At 44.0% G+C, this 18,848-nt stretch overlaps 1 protein-coding gene across 2 annotated transcripts in view; it reads left to right on the top strand.

The window, feature by feature from the left end:
* KDSR (3-ketodihydrosphingosine reductase) overlaps window positions 1-18,848 on the top strand; it is a 738,731-nt gene that overhangs the window by 251,598 nt on the left and 468,285 nt on the right. For both annotated transcript variants that reach the window (XM_069613690.1, XM_069613691.1), the window contains exon 5: window positions 1,068-1,163. In XM_069613690.1, the coding sequence (XP_069469791.1) occupies window positions 1,068-1,163 (96 nt within the window). The remainder of the gene's footprint in view (window positions 1-1,067; window positions 1,164-18,848) is intronic.

The following is an 18,848-nucleotide window of genomic DNA, read 5'->3' as shown; positions in this document are numbered from 1 at the left end:
GGGTCTCGTGTTAGTCCGTTGTCTGTTATGGTGTAAGGAAGTGTTTGTGTCAGAAAAGAGGGGGCTTTGTGTCAGAAAAGAGGGGGCGGGCGGATTGGGCTTATTAATATCCTGAAAAGGTGTTACAAGGAAGGGGGTACCGCGTCTCAACCTTGAATGTCCCACTTCCCGGAGACCCTGCCGTCCAGGTGATTCTCACTCACTGCTTCACCCCCGGGAACTCGATCCAATAGCGATGGCTGTGTCCTGGCCATCTGGATGACAGATCTCTGTGGAATAGCAGGTGAGACACCTACAGGTTTCTCACATTACCCTGGCCTTAAGGCTCGCTTCTGTGGGCTGTTGCTATCTTTATAATTGTGGCTTGGCTGTGATGACAAATGTAACACTGTTTTCTCCCCACTTTAGATTAAATTGTAACTGTGCTTGCCATTTAACTCTGCATTCTAACATTTTGTGTATCTGATTTTTAATGTCAGATTTCTAAATTAATGCATATTGTTTTACTTACCCTTTTAGTATTTTGACTTAAATACATCTGTGTTGATAAATAGGTGTATTTGATAAATAAGTGTATTTTTAATATGTATCTGTAAGGACAATCTATTGCTTGTCAAACTCTTGTGTATGTCGTACTTTAACCTGACCTCCGGAGTCTCCGCCTTACTTCTCGTTCTTGTTACTAAAGGAGAGTTTGGTAAGACATTTGTATAAAACCTTTATGGGTCTACTATGGTTGTCTTCCCTGAACACCACACCTGTACTGGGTCTGAAAACCCACCAAACCTAGTGGCTAGGTTTGGTCTTTCTACCTGGCTGGGAAGATATTTTTGTTTTCTTGCCATTAAATCGGATGTGTTCTCTCACAGATCAAAAATTATGATTTGTGCAGTCATGACTTGGTGCTGCCCTAATTAACAATTGCTTATTTGCCATTGATGTTTTCAAGCATGCAACATTTTTAGTTTTAATTTGTGTGCAAAGTGGAGGCACTTCGAACTGTGCCCACCCCCATTTCTGAATGAATGTAAAGATTTGTTAAATAGTTTTTTCCTTAAATTTTCTAGGCTCAAGAAAAACTGGGGCCAGTGGATATGCTTATTAACTGTGCTGGTATGGCGATTGCAGGAAACTTTGAAACCGTTCCGATCAATGATTTTGTTGTAAGTTTTCAAATTTCAATACTGGGTTGTGCATGCATATTGTTTGACGTAGGTCCTGTGTTTGCCAATATGATTAAATGGGACTGTGATTTGGGCATGTACGTTATTTTGCACGGTTGGTGGTAATTGCTATGACACCAAAAAAATATAGCAGCCTGGACCTTTCGTTTTTGGATTCACAATTTCTGAAGCATCCAACCAGTTTTGATCTTGGCTGTTAACCGTATATTCCATCCTCTATAAGGGCCACAGGATCACTAAACTGGTGGCACTTTTGTTATATGTATGGGACGAAGGTTTGAAGAGCAAGAGCAGAAAATGGTGTATGTGTGGGGAGTTCGTAGAAAGAGAAAAGAAACACGATTGTTGTGTGTAGTGTGAGTGCTGTATGTTGCAATATGACTGGTATTTTCTGTAGTGTTCGCTGTGGGCTGTAGTACGAGTTAATCAGTCAGGCACTATGTTAGTGCTTTGGTACATAGCTTGAGTGTTGTGGTGAAGTGCTCCAGATCACCCCAATCATGGGAAGAATTATTCTGACGGGAGAATACCCTGTAGCCGCCCCTCGCACGAGCCACTGCAGCATTATCATGAGTGGGTACCCATGAGGCTGAGAAGTGACGAAGCCCGGAGGAGTTTGGTGGGTTCGGAGCAGAGTCGAGACTGGGTTAAAAAAGGATCCACTTTTTTGTCATCAGTGGGGAGTGAGACGGTGCAAGGGTTCACAGAGCAAGGGATAGATGGGGTAGAGAAAGGTTTAGAAGGGGAAGATGGGTAGGGTGAAGAACGTAAGTGAGGACTGAGAGTGCACACACACTCACCCAGAGAGGAACTTTAAACAGCTGCACACAAATGGGCTCACTCTGAGCCCAGCCCTTCTCCCTCTGATTTGCACCAGTGCCTTGCCCCACACCATCCAATACACAAACTGTATGGTTGGACGTGAGTGTTTTTGGGATTTTTAGGACCAGCCTGATGGGTTGGGCGACAATACTGTTGTTTCTGCTTGGTGTGCGATTGGAGGGCTTGCCTAGGCGCGTGTGTGTGTGTGTGTGTGTGTGTGTGTGTGTGTGTGTGTATGTATGTATGTATGTGTATATATATATATATATATATATATATATATATGAGAGCCTGTGCATTCCTCAATTCTGCAGGTTTCTTACTTGACTTGCTGGAGGATTTGCCACAAAGATGGGATGATGAATTTCAGGACCAGGTTTGGATATACTGGCTGGGCTCTTTGTCCCATGGCCTTAGCTCCAGTTTCTTCTTTTGGCTGCTGGACTTCCTTACTGGGCTGTTCCCATCCTCTTCCTGGTCCTCCTCACTTGCTGGATTGGATGTCCTGTGTTGGGATGGCTTCTGGGTAGTTTTACCCGTCTTCCTGTTTAACTGTCATGGACCTAGTGCCTCTGTTGTCCATAAGGGTGCTGGGGCAACAATATCCCACGTATGCTCTTTCTCTGATTTTTCTTACATCGCCTCCACTGTTGGTCATTGTGGGACTGTTTTCAGCTAACTGGCTGCTCCTTTCTTTGCCGCTAGAGCCATCTGGAAATGCTTGGTCGACTTCATACGCCCTCCTGGTGCATTCTTCGTCATTGTTTTGGGTCCTTGCAGGTGTGTGATTCTTCTTCTTTTGGGCTGTTGCTGACCTAGGGTACTGGTTCTTGTTAAGTGAAGCTTTGTATTTACGGGGTTGTTTTGCCGTTCTTAACCAAGTTCTCCGAATCGGCAACCTAAGTACTGTGACCTGGGCTGCTGCGTTATTTATCGAATTGTTCCTCTGAGTTTCCCTGGGTCCTGAAATGGGAGTGAGGGGTCTTGGGAAGCTTTTCATCTAACACATTTTGCCATTAACTTTCATTGCCCTGAATACTGTTTGCTTCCGTCCTTTGTGTGTTTTATGGATCTCAAACCTGGCACTGGAACTCTTTGAGAGTCTCTCTTCTGGTGTCTTCTTGAGTTGGTTCCACCTTTTTCTGTACCTACAGGGTAGTGGTGTACCTGTAACCCATAGCCACGGCTTTGCATAATGGATTTGCCCCGTTATTTCGTATGAACCTTTAAACAACTATTAAACTCCACTAAAGGTGACTTTGGAAGGTATTTTCAGGAACTTTGGCATGTTTCCCAGTCCCTTTGGGTCCCTAGAGTTTTCTATCAAGAACTAGAGTTTTAAATGTTACCACTGATATAGTAGGTATTTTTAAATCCCTGCATTACACTCCTCCCCACTGAAATGTAGTAGGTTACTTTGTATAACTGTTGGTTATTTATGTATGCATTTGTTTTAAGGGTTGTAATGAGACCCTATAAGTGTGTATTGTAAGCCTATTTCTGTTCTGACTTTTCGTTTTTGGGAAAGTGGTAACTTATTTAGCTCCCTCTAGTTAGTGTATCTAGTATATGTTTATTATATTTTTGAATAATATACATTTAGCCAAAACGGCTTTGTATATAAGCATTATTACAATAAAATACATTTTTAGGAAGATACAATCTACACATCCTAATTTAGAAGTCAACACTGCAAATCGACATACTATACAAGGATTTCATCATATGTTTAAGAACATTTCATTCCATGGGATCATCTTAGAGTGGGATCGCATGGCCCGATTTACGCAATAATAAAATCCATTAAGGAAAAGGATTACAAAATATTTCTTGACAGTTCCTCTGAAATATCTAAGCATTGCTTAAAAAAATTGAACCATAAAATATATAAAATTTGGCATCATTCCCTTATCAGTTTCTGCCGCATAGTAGAGGTATCTAGACTTTCACACTTATCATTTAGTTCTTATGGTAGTCAAGCTTTCACAGTCTGCTAATAAGTGTTCAACGGTTTCAATAGTGTTAATGCCACACAAACTGCTCTTTCCAGCTGAAGCCGCGCTCCAGTGATTTCAAGAACAGGGCAACTTTTAAATTTGATCATCGGATATTGTCTAATTGTTGCACTGCTGGGAAAGGCCTCGACATATTTTGGCATTGAATCTCGTTGCATCGTATATGTTATAAACTGGCCACTATTTGCATTTGTATCTAGTATATATGGTTTATATATAGTGACGAATTGCAGGTATTCACCCCATCTCCCCTAGGGCAAGACTCCTCCCCTGTGAGGCTAGGGAGGTGAGCCTGCTCCACAAGACCCTCCCTAGGAGATGAGGCAAGTGGGACCTCACTGGGAGTGACAGCCCCCTCCCATCTCCCCCATCCCCTTTGAGGACAAGGACTCCCATACCTGTGGGGCACTCCCTGAAGGATCTACCATAGGCATGCATATATGGGACTGTCTTCCATGGAGAATACTATGGAGGCTTCATGTTTGGCTGAAGGCAATGCAGGAACAAATAATTCGGTTGAAAATAAGGAACATTATCCTTTTAACTCAAGATGTGTATTTCACAGCGACGAGTTGGAGCAAGAGGTTGAGGGGAGAGCCTGATAAACAGGGGAAGCCTTCCTGACCTCATCACACATTGTGGAGTGTGAGTCCAGGAAGATCAGAGCCCGTAAGTTTCGAAGAAGCAGATCAGTCGATTGCGAGATGGCAGAATCCCGGTGTACAGGACCACAAGGAAAGTGGTACAAACTAGAAGCAAATGCACTTTGCATGTGTGGTCGCACCACTACTGAGTGGTGAGTAGGACACCCGAATAACAGTGCTGAGACTACTGCGACGGGAAGGCTGAAGGCCTTCTGAGCACCATCGTATACAGACGGTAGACGTCCAATTCAGAGTCGAAAACGGGAGACCGAGAGGCAGTACCTGAGCCAAGCCCTGCAACCCTTCCCTGCATCACGAGGTGTACTGGGGGAATGGGGAACAACGGGGGCCGATAGGGGAATCCTTATTTACGTGATACATCTCGTCCCAGTCTTAAGGACGAAACCCTAACCAGAAAGCTGAATGGTTGGAACTTTGAAAATCGAAAAAAAACACATAATAAATAATCAAGTAAAAACTGGGAGCATATAAAGAAACGCATACCAGTACCGGATCAACATATTGTGTAAGATCCAGGATGAGAAGGGAAGCGAACAGCAAGTGATAAGAGACATTTAAACAACAAAGGTGGGGAACTAAGACTGGGAACGGGCACCTTGGGAAGAAGGGCAAGAACCCTATATGTGCAAAGTTGAAGCGCGTGAGAAGGAAAATCATAAAACATATATAACGAGAAAGGAAAGCTAAGATTCCCATTTGAAGTGGGTAGAAGAACCCCCAAGTCCCAGAAAGAGTACAATTGACAAAGCCTAAAAGGAAATAGAAGCAAAAATACTTTGCCAAACCATAAACAGAAAGGTTGTTAAGAACAAGAAGCGAAATTATTGTAGGGAAAACTACTACCGAGAGTGGACGATAGAAGGGTCTAAAAGTTGTACAAATGACAAAGAAAACCTAAAAGGAAATAGAAGTAAAGATACTGTGCAGAATGTGAAGATTCATGGGGTCTCATCACTTCTGCCTACTGGGGAACCCTTCTCTGTGAGGCTAGGGATGTGAGACCACCACATAGAAAGCAAGACATCACAGGGAGACACTCCCCTCCTGCAGTGAATTACTTCCTTTCAACGATGGCACTCCCTAGCACACCTGCCCTTTAAACCATGAAACCTATCAAATCTGTTATGAGTCCAGCTGTCAGCACTACTGTGTATTATTGTGATACTCCTCCCCTTTGTACTCTTATAAGATTTTACACCATCATCTAAAGAAGAACAAAAGGAACATCCAGGCTAACTATGAAACATTTAATCAAAGTACTAAGAAGAAGAATAAAGAAAATATCCATTGCCAAGTGTGATGGGTACTGGAAAGAGGTAGCTCTGAGGAGGCATGAAGAATACACAGTCAAAACAAAGGACTATGGGACTCTGCTGGGGAGGACCCAGCTATACAATATAAAAAGAGCAGAAGGACCCCATGAAGATGGAACTCAATGAAGAGAGAGCACTCTGGTGTGAAGCCTGTCGACCCCGGGAACTTCGAACCTGGGAAGGAAGAAGTGATCCTGAGAAGCAAGTCGCCAGGGAGAGAGGACACTGGAGAACGATCACTGGAATTCTTCGCTGCCCAGAAGCAGACTGACCTTTGCCAAAACTGGAAGAAAGTTCAAGGTTGCGTGACCTCGGGGAGGTGGACCGTTCAGTCCTCTAATTGCACCGGAACCAAGAGACACAGCAAACCACTGTCATGATTCCTGCCCCTCATGTCCCCAGCCCTCCAAGATGTCAGGCTGGAGCAAGGCCACAATCACCTACATGACCCTCAAGGGCTTCTCCATCCTTCCAAAGACCCACTTGAAGTCAGACTTGGCGCTTGTGGCACCCGACTCACTCACTCCCATAGGATAACATAGGGGATTGGACTTGTAGTGCATTGATGGGGACAAGATGGATGCCCCCACATATTTCGGTTCCCAGAACTGCATGTGCAGTCTAGTCTTTTCAGTGTGGTTTAGCCCAGAGACACCTGGGATAATACCCAAAGACTATTTAAGCCAGGCCCAGGGTGAGAAACATGCTTTTCGTTTCCTGCACCTGCAGCGTGACACTCACGTGTTCGGATCAATCTCCAGTAGGCCTGCATCTTTCTTCTGTGCTCAGCTCCTGCAAGATCAAGAACACCGTTGGGAACAGCCTTACCTTGCAGCGCTTCTGCCCATCATTCATCGCTCCTTCTGTTCTGTGGGCATCTTCGGCGGTGTCATTCCCATCCCGGCACGCCGCTTCCTAAGGGAAAAGAACAGAAAAAAGGCATTAGTAAGCATTCTGCAAATCTTCGCTTAATTTTAAATACTGTACATGCTTCAAACGCTTACCTGAATCCCAGCTGCTCTGGGGGAACTCTGTCTCCGGAACTTCTCATCCATCTGCAAGAGGGAAAATACACTCCAGGTTAGCGTGGAAACATCTTGAGGCGCTGCATACCGCGCTTACTCACGGCATTTGTTCTTCATAACCTGCATCCACGCTGAAAACATTGCGGCACCTAAAAGACACAGAAAAAGAACTCAGTTCAATACAAATACGAAAGGGGTGCATCGCGCATCGCGATCTCACTCACCTTCAGGGCTACTCATCTCAGCAGCACGCCGCCATCCCTGGACGCCGGCCATCATCTAAGGAAGGAAAGGAACGAAGTTAGAGAACTGTTCAAAAGACTCATTATACTTACCAGTCTGGACACTTGGCAGTGAAGTAACTAGGCAGCAACGAGCACGCACCAATCAACGCGCCCCTGCGCTCAAAGCAGGACGGAGAGCACACTATCCAAGTGAGCTGTGGATCAAAGGGAAGGGTTGGACCCCAGGGAAGGAGGTGTTCAAGCACACAGAGACAATAGGGAGTTAAACTCTACCAATCCTGTGTTTCAGGCCCAGTCTCCAGTCGAATAGCCTCCAGGGAAGGGTTTGAGGTCGTAAGAGGTCAGAACAGGCTGAGTGATGTCCCCGTGGATACCAGGTGAGCGTTACAACCAGCCCTCTAGATAAGGTGCGTATCGTGCTTATTTACGCATCTAATTATGGGAAATACGGATGATTTTTGTTTCTACTGCGTACCATGTACGCTGTGTTTATTAATTAAAAAGAGCATACTTTCCACCCCTAGATGGCACTGTAGCAAGCTCCTGCCTTGAGGCAGGCAGACCCTTCCCTTGCCAGTCTCTCTGAGACATGTATCCTAATCCAGGGTTCAACCCACCCCCTCGGCCCTGGAAGACCTTTCCAGAAACGCATGCGTCCTTCTGCTACGTTTTTTCATTTGTAGAGTAAGCTGAGAGAGGAGGCCACAAACGCGGTGACACCAGCCAGGTAAGCAACCCGCCCTTCTGCTGCAGGCGCTTTTCAATTGCATTTTTATTTTCTGTCTGACAGCCCGGACCACTATCTGATCGAATCTCGCATGGTCCGGGCTGTCGGAGAGAAATAAAACCGCAATTGAAACCAGTTCAAAGTATTTTGTTTCTTCCAAAACAAATCCATCTGCTCGGGTCGGATGATCAACCAACTGCCCGTTTCCCAGAGTCACAGTCCCCCTGAGACACAGGCTGTGTCCCTGATGAACTCCACCACAGTGTTGTCGACGCAGCCTGTGTGGGGGGGGCTGTGACTCTGGGAAACACGTTTCCTTTGTCATCAACAGCATAGCCCGCCCCCCCGCCCCCCTGCCCTGTGATTCTCTGTTGCCCCCATTACCGTGTCATGCCTCCTCCCCTCCAACCCCCGTGACTGTCTCTGTGCCTCCTTGCCCCCTGTTACGTGTCATGCCTCCCCTCCCTTCCCCCACCCCCCGTGACTGTCTGTGCCCCCTTGCCCCCGTTACGTGTCATGCCTCCCCTCCCTCCCCCCGCGACTGTCTCTGTGCCCCTTTGCCCCCGTTACGTGTCATGCCTCCCCTCCCTCCCCCCACCCTCCACCCTCCTCCGCCCCCCTTGACTGTCTGTTTCCCCATGCCCCCCGTTACCGTGTGTCATGCGCACAACTTATTTTTTGGTGTGTTTTTATAGCGCTGAAAATAAAGTGGCTAAATCAGGATATTTTTCTTTTGCATCATATCGTTTTCCATTCAGGATGTGGAAAATAAAGGTACAGTGATATTATTTTGCCCCAACATGCTTCTATAAGGATTTACATGTTGTCACGATGCTTTACTATGCAATTTGGGTATTTTGCAAGTAAACTCTATAGGACAGTATTTTTGTAGGTCTTGACACCCAAAACTTAAATATTTGTAAGTATGGAATGGAAGAAAGTGGCCATGCCCAAATTGAAAGAGTGGGTTAAAATCCCTGCTTCACTGTTTAGCGTGTGTGATCCTGGGCAAATATTGTAATCTCACCCTAAATTCAACTGCAAAAAATGGAGTGCTTATGAATGATTATGTGTACACCCTTACTACAATAGGACAGTTTTAATAAGTGTGGGGCCACATTGGTGTACGCGGGTGCTCCTCTGCTAGTAGCTCCAATACTGCCGCATGGAAATGCATTATTTTAAAGGTTTTTATAAGCTAATAAAAAAAAAAGAAATGCGTTATTGCTGCACTGGCCCGCCTCCAATCTCGTAACACTGGATTTGACAGGCAGACAGTCCCACCAGCCAGTCAGTGCACCAGAAATTCTAGTATAGCAGACTGTGGTAGAACCAACATTATATTTTCTCCCCTGTTGCTCCCAGCAACTGAAGTGGTTTGGGCCGTCCAGAGTACTGCCCCCCACTCTGCAATGTCCCCGTTATGCTATGATATTGAGTCTTTCATTGCACACCATCTGCCATTTGGACACTTTCTAGGACCTTCAGGATCTGCAAGAAGTGGGTGTTTTAGACCTAAAAGAGAGAGTTAACTGATTGTAACATTGAAGCTGCACTAGAATAGTCTCATTACAAGTAAGAAGTTAAATGCCCTTACACAAGTAAGTTTGCCACCCCTCCACCGTCTCTGAAGTTAGTGCTTCTCCCAACATTTGAAGGGTTAGCCCTGTCTAAATTGTACCCCAGGTGCACCCCTGGATGTGTGCACTTGTACAAAAGTTATTTCATGGCAGAATATTTTCCGCAAGTGTAAAAAAATGGTTAAAGGCAAGCCAGACAACTTTGAGCTACAACTCTTTTTGTCTACGGGTCTAATTTTACATATGCACTGGGTGTATATGTTGGATACGTTTTACTCTCTTGCAGAGGAGAAAACTCATTTTTACTCTCTTGAAATTGCATTTACTCTCTAATTTCAAAAATCATGCGTAAAATACTCCCACCTCAAAATCTTATCTGGAGCACTGGTTACAACCACAGAGGGGTGGCTGGGAACGCAGTGAGAGACACGAACTTGCAAAGCAGACAGCGAATGCTGAGAAGCAGCGAGGAAGACGCGGTCAGCATTTGAAGGGAGAGAGGCAACGGAACACCCCAGGAAGAACCAGTAAGCCAACTAAAGCAAACGGAAGGTAACGGGAGGGGCTGAAGAAAAGCCGATTGGGGGGGAGGGTTTAGAGTCCACAGAAGAGTGCCTCGAGAGTAATCTCCTTCATCAAAGTGATACCCAGAGAACCAAGAGTCAAGTTTTACTCTGGAGTGATTGCCCTTGTCACAGTGATGCACAAAGTATTCCTTGAAAATAGATCCTGGCACATGGGGGCTGATAGTCCAAGGAGGAAAAAGGCAAGAGACTCAAAGGGACAGTCTGCCTAAATATCAAGCCTACTTTCAAAGTAAAGAGTACATCCAGCGTGAACTTCCTCATCAGTGGTGACAAGTTCTAAATCGCAAGAGTGCCTCGGGAGTTAACTCCTTCGGCAAAGTAGGAAATACAACTTGCAGGAAAGAGACCAAAAGGACCAAGAGCTATCCGGGATTAATCTCCTCTGTAATCAAGATACAAGTAACCCTAAGAGGGCATCAACAGCAAGAAGAATTGAGAAAAAATGAACTCTGTTTTTATTAATCCTTGGGAGGCACCGAAGACATTTTTAAAACATGTTCAAGAGGATATCGTGGAACTATCTTCAAAACTTCCCCAAGTAGACCAGGAGAAGGGAGCCATTTTCCTGGTCCCAGTGACATGAAAACAAGCCTAATTTAAGACAACTGTTCTCATCCCATGTGGCCTGTAGCCAGTGGAACAATGGCACATGTAGAGGACTGCTGTTTCCACATCTCATGCAGGCCTGCAGCTATTGATAGCCGAAGAATGGTCATCAAACATACAGCACATATTCTACACAGAAGGTTAGTGTGCACGCTTGCTGGAGAAATATTTCTTGGCCTCACCAAGATCCAGGAAGTGGTGCTTTACTGTTCTGGCCGATGAGCAAACCACAAAACGGCAAATATATGCCTCTTAACTATGCACCAGTAGTCGCGAGCGTTGACTTTACACTGTTAAGTGTTATATCTGATAAGGATTCAAGAACAGGAAATTGACAGACATGAACCGAAGCATCGTGCATGTCTGCAAGGTCAAGAAGTAACAAGTAAGAGACCTGTCTCTTCGCAAAGCTGAGGGCCATAAAGTACAGTGGACGCATTCACTGAACTGGTACAAACTGAGAGGTGCTAAACCCCACTTAATGGAGTTGTACATAGGAGACTGTACTCAACGAGCACAGTGACACACTGGCATGACCCAACCTCATATGTGGCAACAACAGCGTATGAGCACCCCTTATATCATCCTGGAAAATCTTTTGGCGTCTTGCTCAATGCCGAAAGCGTGGCGGTCCCGTGTGGACTACATCTTCCAGCATTGCGTGTTAGTGCTCGAATGGGGTACTCAGATCACGTGAGATGCACGGACCGTTTTCTCGCGTCCGTACGCGAGTAGTCTATTTGTTCTGACTTCACACATGGATCGGGTGCTCCTTAACTGTGTATTGTTGCGAGTTTTCGTAGCGCTTTGTATCCTGATATTTCCGTCTTGAATCCTGCCTTCGACTTCTTGGCCTGTTATTAGGGACTATTCTATTGGATAGCCCTTGGTTTCCGGTGCCCGGCTCCTTTGGATTGACTCCCGGTCCCCCCGACGCTGCATTGCTTACCCGGATTTCCCTTTTGCTTAGTGTCTGGTTATGTCGATAATTCTGATTCCTGTACCTTGGTGTGGCAACTTCTGAAACCTGGTCGAGTACTTCCCGACTTCTGTTTTTGTCTACCTGTTGTTTTCCTCTCCTTCAGTCTCCTTCTTTCTGCCTTCTACTCTTGCTTTTTCTCCACACCCCCAGACACGTACTCGCTTACCTATATTTTATTTGGGACGCTTTGCTGAATTCCAAGGATCCTTCTTTTTGGACTCAAGGGTGACTACTGTGGACGCTCTCCCGAATTCTTCATTGGTCACTCCTCCCTCTAACATCGGGACGCTGTGCAGAAAGATAAAGGACTGCCGTGGAATTGTTCTATTGGGATCACAGGACTCCTGAGATTTTGCTACCTTGTTTTCATTCTACTGCATCTTGTGAGGCCAAGTAGGTTTCAGGTCTTTTCCTTCACGGAACAGGTAAGAGTGGGAAGTAGGGGGTGGTGGCTGACAGGGTTGGTATCCTTGATCACAGTACTGAACTGCTGTTCTTGTTGTTTCCTCTAGCTCTGTTGCTGCTGCTCCTGCCTTTTCACTCAAGCCCCTGGTCTGTCAGGGATACTATACTCCTACAGACCGCGCTCTTGTGAGGAAAGTCTGGTTGCAAATTAGCTCCAGGCTAAGAGGGGGTTGTCGTGAGAACTGTCCAGGTTTTGACACACGCTTTTACTCTGCCAGATAGCGGATATGACGCACGCACGCGGGCAGGGAAACCATGTTACTTCTTACTATAAGGCCCAGCCAAAAGGCGAAGAAAGAGGCAACAGCAGCTGACTTGCCTGTGCATCGAGGCCAGTGGGGCTGTGGAGGAGTGCAGAGGAGTCCTGAGCAGCAGCAGGAAAGAGACAGCCGGTCCCAGCTAAGCATAACTCGCAAACCCCAGAACGCGCTGTTTCATGTGAAGCACATTCTGCTCTAAGCGCGAGTGAAGCGTGGGGACTTGCGCGAGTGAAGCATGCAGACTTGCTAAGTCCATTTAGACTGATGGTATGTAGTATAGTGTAGCATAGCTTCCTGAGACATAAAGGATACACATGCTGTTAAACTAAAACCACCACTTGTTCTGTTATTCATCTATTCAAACGTGTGATGTTATATTATATCTGCTTTTGCTTTACCTTGTTTAATGAAAATAAGAGCCGTCAGAAGATAGGTGGTAATTTTTAAGTACATTAGCATGGTAACTCCTGTGTCAAGTTTTATAATTCAGAGTAATGTGTCAGAGTGTTCTCTTTGAGTTCAAGAACTTTACAATTCTTGGCTGTATATGTTTAATCATGTTGGTAAGCACACAAACCTAGGCAGGCCTGTTTTTTAGCGCTGAGTCACAGCATATGGTGAATGTCGAAATGAAACGACTGATGGTCAAGGGTCTATTTTCATAGCCTCAAACGAGGTGGAGATAAGAGACTCATGGTCACAACTAACGCGTAGGCCATCAAGTCAGTAGTGTGTCTGTTAAAACAGGCCCTTTCACAAGAGACTGCTTTTGAATCAACCAGAACTGCATGGTTTCAACTGGAGAAGGGAGTAATTCTCCTGATGTTTCCGTTAAAGAGAACCTGGATCATTGGGTGGTTTAGTTCTTAGTGGTAGGGCTGGAGTAGTTGGCTTGGACAGAGGATGGTACTTTTTGGTTATGATGAACATTCTGACAAGCACTCAAGTATTGTGCTGAGGCAGGGACAACCTCTCTAGAGATCAGGAAATACAAGTTAACTTTTTTGAGTTATTAATCTATAGCCAAAATGAGAACATCCTGTCAGCCTCCTTACTCCATTGTGTCACAAAAAGTATAAACGGAGACTGAAGAACGTGTATGTTATACCAAGAAAACTACTACCAAGAAAGGACCATAGAAAGGTCAAGAACCAAAGACCTCTTGAGAAAAACAATCATAATTGACTTTACCAAGAAATATATAGTATAAGAAACTAGGATAAAGAGAAGACCAAGTGGGGAGACATTTGCTTGGCCTCATTTGCTTAAGTTATGGGGTTAGCTTGGATTGAGGACAGCGTTACTTTGGGCTTCCTGACATCTTTACAGAGGTAGGGTATTACATTTAGTCATAGGGAGAGTTTGGCCTTATTCTTTTAGTTTAATAAAAAGCACAAACATGTCCTTAAATTGTCAGACTCCTTCTTCCAACCCACCACAATGTGTAATAATGTTACTGTGCTAGATCTTGTGGGGATTGCAGTGACTATTCACGTTTTGGCATTTTGGGTCCTGATCATGACCATCGAAATTCATTGTACTGTTGTCTAGGGTTCCTGGTTTCTCCCACTCCCTTTGGGCTGATGTGTACAGTGCTTACCAGTAGAGTTTGGGCATAAATCTGGCTTGGGAGAAGGAAGAGGTCTTCTCAGGTAACTTTACTGTTTTTACATGCACTGTGTTTTAGTCCAAGTACTTATTTGAACTTCTGGTTGCTCTCTGTGTAATTTTAGAATGGTGTAGATTGGTGTATTCTCTGGGGTAACTATTGGGACTAATTGTACCTCACTCTGAGACTACCTCCTTGCTTAAGTAAAGCCTTATTGCTCTGCCATAGCTACCACTTTACAGATTTTGGTCTTTCTTTTGTTTGAACCCCCTTTCTTGCGATCAGGTTTGATGGATTTACAACCCTCACCAGAGGGCTGTAGAAAAGTCGCCCCCCCAAAAGTTTTAAGCATAGGTTATTGTCCAGTCTTGGAAGGTGGCGAGACACTTTGTGATGTCCTGCAATTTATTGCGCGAGTTATGCTGCTTGCAAACTATCTGTGTATCATCAGTAAACTGCTGGAAAAGAACATTAAAGATCTCCAGCATGTCATATTACTAGGGTTTGTCCCAATGATTCCTGTGACAAGGGTCTACTGAAACTTAATATCGGGATTCTCACTGAGGTATTACATTCGCACCTATGGCCAGCAAAACACAGGGGCCAACACTAGAAACGCTATCTCTGGAACCATTAAGCCTATTACTAGGTTTTATTTTGATGATGTCCTTTTGATGATCTCTTCATTTGTACTACTGGGTGCAACATAAGGGCTCTGTGGTGACCTAACACTATCTGATCAGGCACAAGAGGCATAACTGACAAGTAACTGACCTGACCTTTTCGGGCCCTTTACAACATGGAGGGGCAGGCGGTTTACAGTGATAATTTCGACAACAAAAATGTCGAAAGTCAAAATATCGAAAAAAAAATGTCGAAAAAAAGTCGACTTTTTTTTTTCAATGCATTTTTTTTTTTAAATGGGGGGGTTCCCCCCCAACCCCCCTTTTTTTTTTTTTTTTAATTTTTCACTTTTTTTTAACTCCCGAACCCCTAAAATAAATGTATAATTTAAAAAAACGAAAGTCGACATTTTTTGTTGACATTTTTGTCTGTCGACATTTTTTTCTCGAAATTATGACCACCCACCGGGGCAGGCATTGCTATTGCTATTGACTGTAAATGTAGGGTCATTCTAAAATAGAGGGACATACTAAAGCAATGGAGTGCCCGCTGGTTGCCATTTTTGGTGCCCAACACGGCATATCTGTTCAATTCTCCTATCTCCAGACAAGTGGGCAATTGATGGCACCATTGGTCCATCTGTGTCCCAATTACCTGAAGGTAATGTCCAATCAAGGGTAGATCGTTTTTTTACTCATTACAGCAGACTCTGAGACAAGCTACTGTGTACTGAAACATCATGCAGAGCTATCTCAAAGGTATCTTCCATCCTGAACTTGAATGAAGGCAAACATAGGACCCTGCAAAGCTCAGTATCTAGAGCAGTCTTTTTCATATCTCAAGGCGAGGGCAAGCAGTGCTCCAGATAAGATTTGGTGGGAGTATTTTACTCCCCATTTTTAAACTCTGAGAGTAAATGTGTTTGCAAGAGAGTAAATGTGATTGCAAGAGAGTAAACATGAGTTTTCTCCTTTGCAAGAGTAAAATGTATGTGACATCCAGCCAACAGGTGTAAAAACTGTAATCATTACCATGCGGCAGCTTTCTGCATTGTGACAGAATACACCCTTCATTATTTCTCCAAGGTCTGGCCATTTGATCTCTCCTGTATATATTTAAATGTTGAAAATTCAAAGACCTAGCCAAATGCATAGTAAAGCAAACCTGAATTGTATTGTGTGTTTTGAGGTCCGATAGCAGAATTGTTTTTTGATATTTAATGAAAGTCTTGGAACTATTACTACATAATGGTATGCCAATGTTATGATGCAACAGTGCAGAGAGGCAAGGACTCGATGCTAAATTCTATACCTAATCTCATGGTCAAAATATTTATATAGCGCTTTTGGCAAAGCACTGTACATAGAACATATTTATCACAATAATAACCAAACCGAAGTTGGTACTCCTTTATCGACCTGGAAAGGATGAAAGGCTGAGTTGGCCTTGGATTCGAACCTGCAACCTACAGATCACACACAAATAGCAGCAACAAGTGCTCAAATGGCTGAGCTATCTTATTGGCAAACATCCTTCTGATGTTGGTTAACTGACTATCAACTGAAGTATAATAATCACAGTGCCTAGATGTTGGACGAACCAGGCATGAAGAGCTACATAAAGTTAAATACCTATCTGGATTACTCCAGGACAGGTTTTACTGAGTTTCTATTTGAATTACAGATGCAACTTTCAATTGTTTGTTTTTGAACAGCGTTTGCACTTCCTGGAGACTCAGGATATGGAGGTTTTCATTGTAGTCTTGAAGATTTGAGAGCCTGTAACACCTGAGATTGATGTAATGACAATCACTCACCCTTGAGCAAAGACTCTGTTGCCACTGACCAATTATAGTAATGTACCCCACTGACTGCAAAGTTGAAGGGATGTAAACTAGACCCTGCATACTCATCATTTTACACACTGTTTTTATAATTCGAGTGTAAATGAAATTATAAGTGTAAAAATGATCTGCCTCTGCATTATTTTCTGAAAAATTAAATTGTGCAATACTAGTTTGCTTTCACTGGAGAAAAAAAGTATAATTTGTTGCAAAAGATTAATTCTCAATTGCAACTTAGTTTTCCATCTTATTTATACAATACTAACATGCTAGGAAAATAAATATGCACAGTGCTTCTGTTTTCTCCATGAGCATCTACACGCAACACAGCAGAAGCTAAACGGAAAGAAACCATTCCTTTTATGAAAGGCTTTTTATGTGCGGTTCCTTTTTTGAAAGGCTTCAGAGAAGAACATTCTGATTCAGATGCTTTTCTTCACGACTTGCAATTACATCCATGTAGATACAAATCAAAAGAAGTTTTCTGGTTTCTGTCCAGTAACCTGACCTTTCCACTGCCCTCTGCTATAAACCTTTATGTAAATGTACACAGGAAAATAATGCTGTCGTATTTACAAGATTTTCATGCCTGAAAAGGCCTGGTACGGCCCTTATCTGGAGGTCTGAGGGCAAGCAATCAAAGTTGGGCTGAGATCATACACTGACCCCTAATACAGTGAGTTCAGTTTCCATAGCAAGGGCAACTAATTATTTAGAATAAGTCAAGGATTGCATAAATACATGTGTTATTACTGGACTGATGACGCCCATGCTGGCTTCACAACCACTGCAACCTCAGCCATGATTCCTGTACCTCTTTTTGGCAGTTCCAACTTAACCACCGTTTCTTCCTTCTTTACCTACTCCTCTGATCCCACAGACTCCATAAGAGCCAATATGAGTTTGCAACCTATGGCGATCAAAAGCCATTAGAGGAGTCGGGTCGTCTGAGCGATCTCTTCATGTCAGATAGTGAAACAACTAAAAGAGCAAATTGTGGCTTTACTGCTCGAAGAAACCATAGTGATTCCGACTTTAAAGCTGAAGTGTTGAGAGCGAGAAGCCCAGAAGATCTGGTAGTTTCCTCATTTCTTGAAAGACTGTAAATAAACAGATTGACATGACACATAGGTTGGTTGATCTGCATAGCATCCTCAAGGCCTACAATCCTCCTGTAATGTTGGCTACAATGCTCAATAACAAGTTACCAACCAGTTGTACCACATCAACATCAACCCTTATGAAGATACAAAAGAGCACTGGACATTGTGATGTGTGAAGGTTACCAAAACACAGCTCTACACCTTCACTCAGCTCTCCACTTTAGTCAAACTTGCTCTGCTTACAGTATGCAACCAAGACATAGGATGATCAGGCTCTTGTTACTTCAGAGAGGCACAGCTTCACCTCACTGATGAGGCCCAACAAGGCTGAAACGCGTGTATGCGGTTGCTGTTGGTAATCTTGTTCAGAGAGGAATTGCCATAGCATTTAGGTGCTGGACTGTGGGCGGGACAAAGACTGATATGCAAATGGTTATTTCCCATCTGTGAAAGGTACAGTGAGCAAAAAGCAGATGGCTGCAAACTCTCAAAGTGGTTAATAACCACTGAACAGGTTATCCTGCCGTGTTCTTTCGAGAGAGGGGTGCCTGCTACCTTTTTTGTATTCTTGTTACTTCTAGCTTGAACAGTTCAAACGAGTTATATCAGACATGACTGAAGTCTCCGTCCAACTATTTATCATTCAGCATACCGACTGACAAGTTTGATCTGTAAGAAATTTAGCACCGAATGCAAGATACGTTTAATTGGCAAGATAGGTTTGTGCCATCCAAGACAGATGAGCCAATGCGCAAATCCCTCCTTTATGCAAAGTACTCAGTTATTCAAAGGACTCAGTGGTGTGGTCAGAAGTGGGCAGGGATTTAGCCTGCTGCTCCTCGCAATCCTCTCGCTCTCCCCATCGTTCCAACTGGGGACATGCTCTGTTGCTGTGGTAATTTTGTTGCAACCATGGGTATGATCAGTGAACCTTTAACTTGCGAGAAGGGTTTAGGCTGCTCCTTCAGACTACATAATAGAAAAAATGTCCACGCTAGTCAAGGTACTGTTTGGAGATTTTCACTGAAAAACGTTCCTGTAGTGATAATAAGCAGTCCACCACCAGAAGAATTCTATATAAGTGTATTTGCCAAAAGAAACCCCACCACAAGTCTGTGTGCTGGGGGAGCACCAATGGAATAAATTGATACAGGTCCCTGCGCACTATGGCATTCCAAAATGGAACGCGGGAT

The sequence above is a fragment of the Ambystoma mexicanum genome, chromosome 5p (genome assembly GCF_040938575.1).
Source record: "Ambystoma mexicanum isolate Mex_15411 chromosome 5p, UKY_AmexF1_1, whole genome shotgun sequence".
Taxonomy (NCBI): Eukaryota; Metazoa; Chordata; class Amphibia; order Caudata; family Ambystomatidae; genus Ambystoma; species Ambystoma mexicanum.
This window is presented reverse-complemented; position numbering and strand designations above follow the sequence as displayed.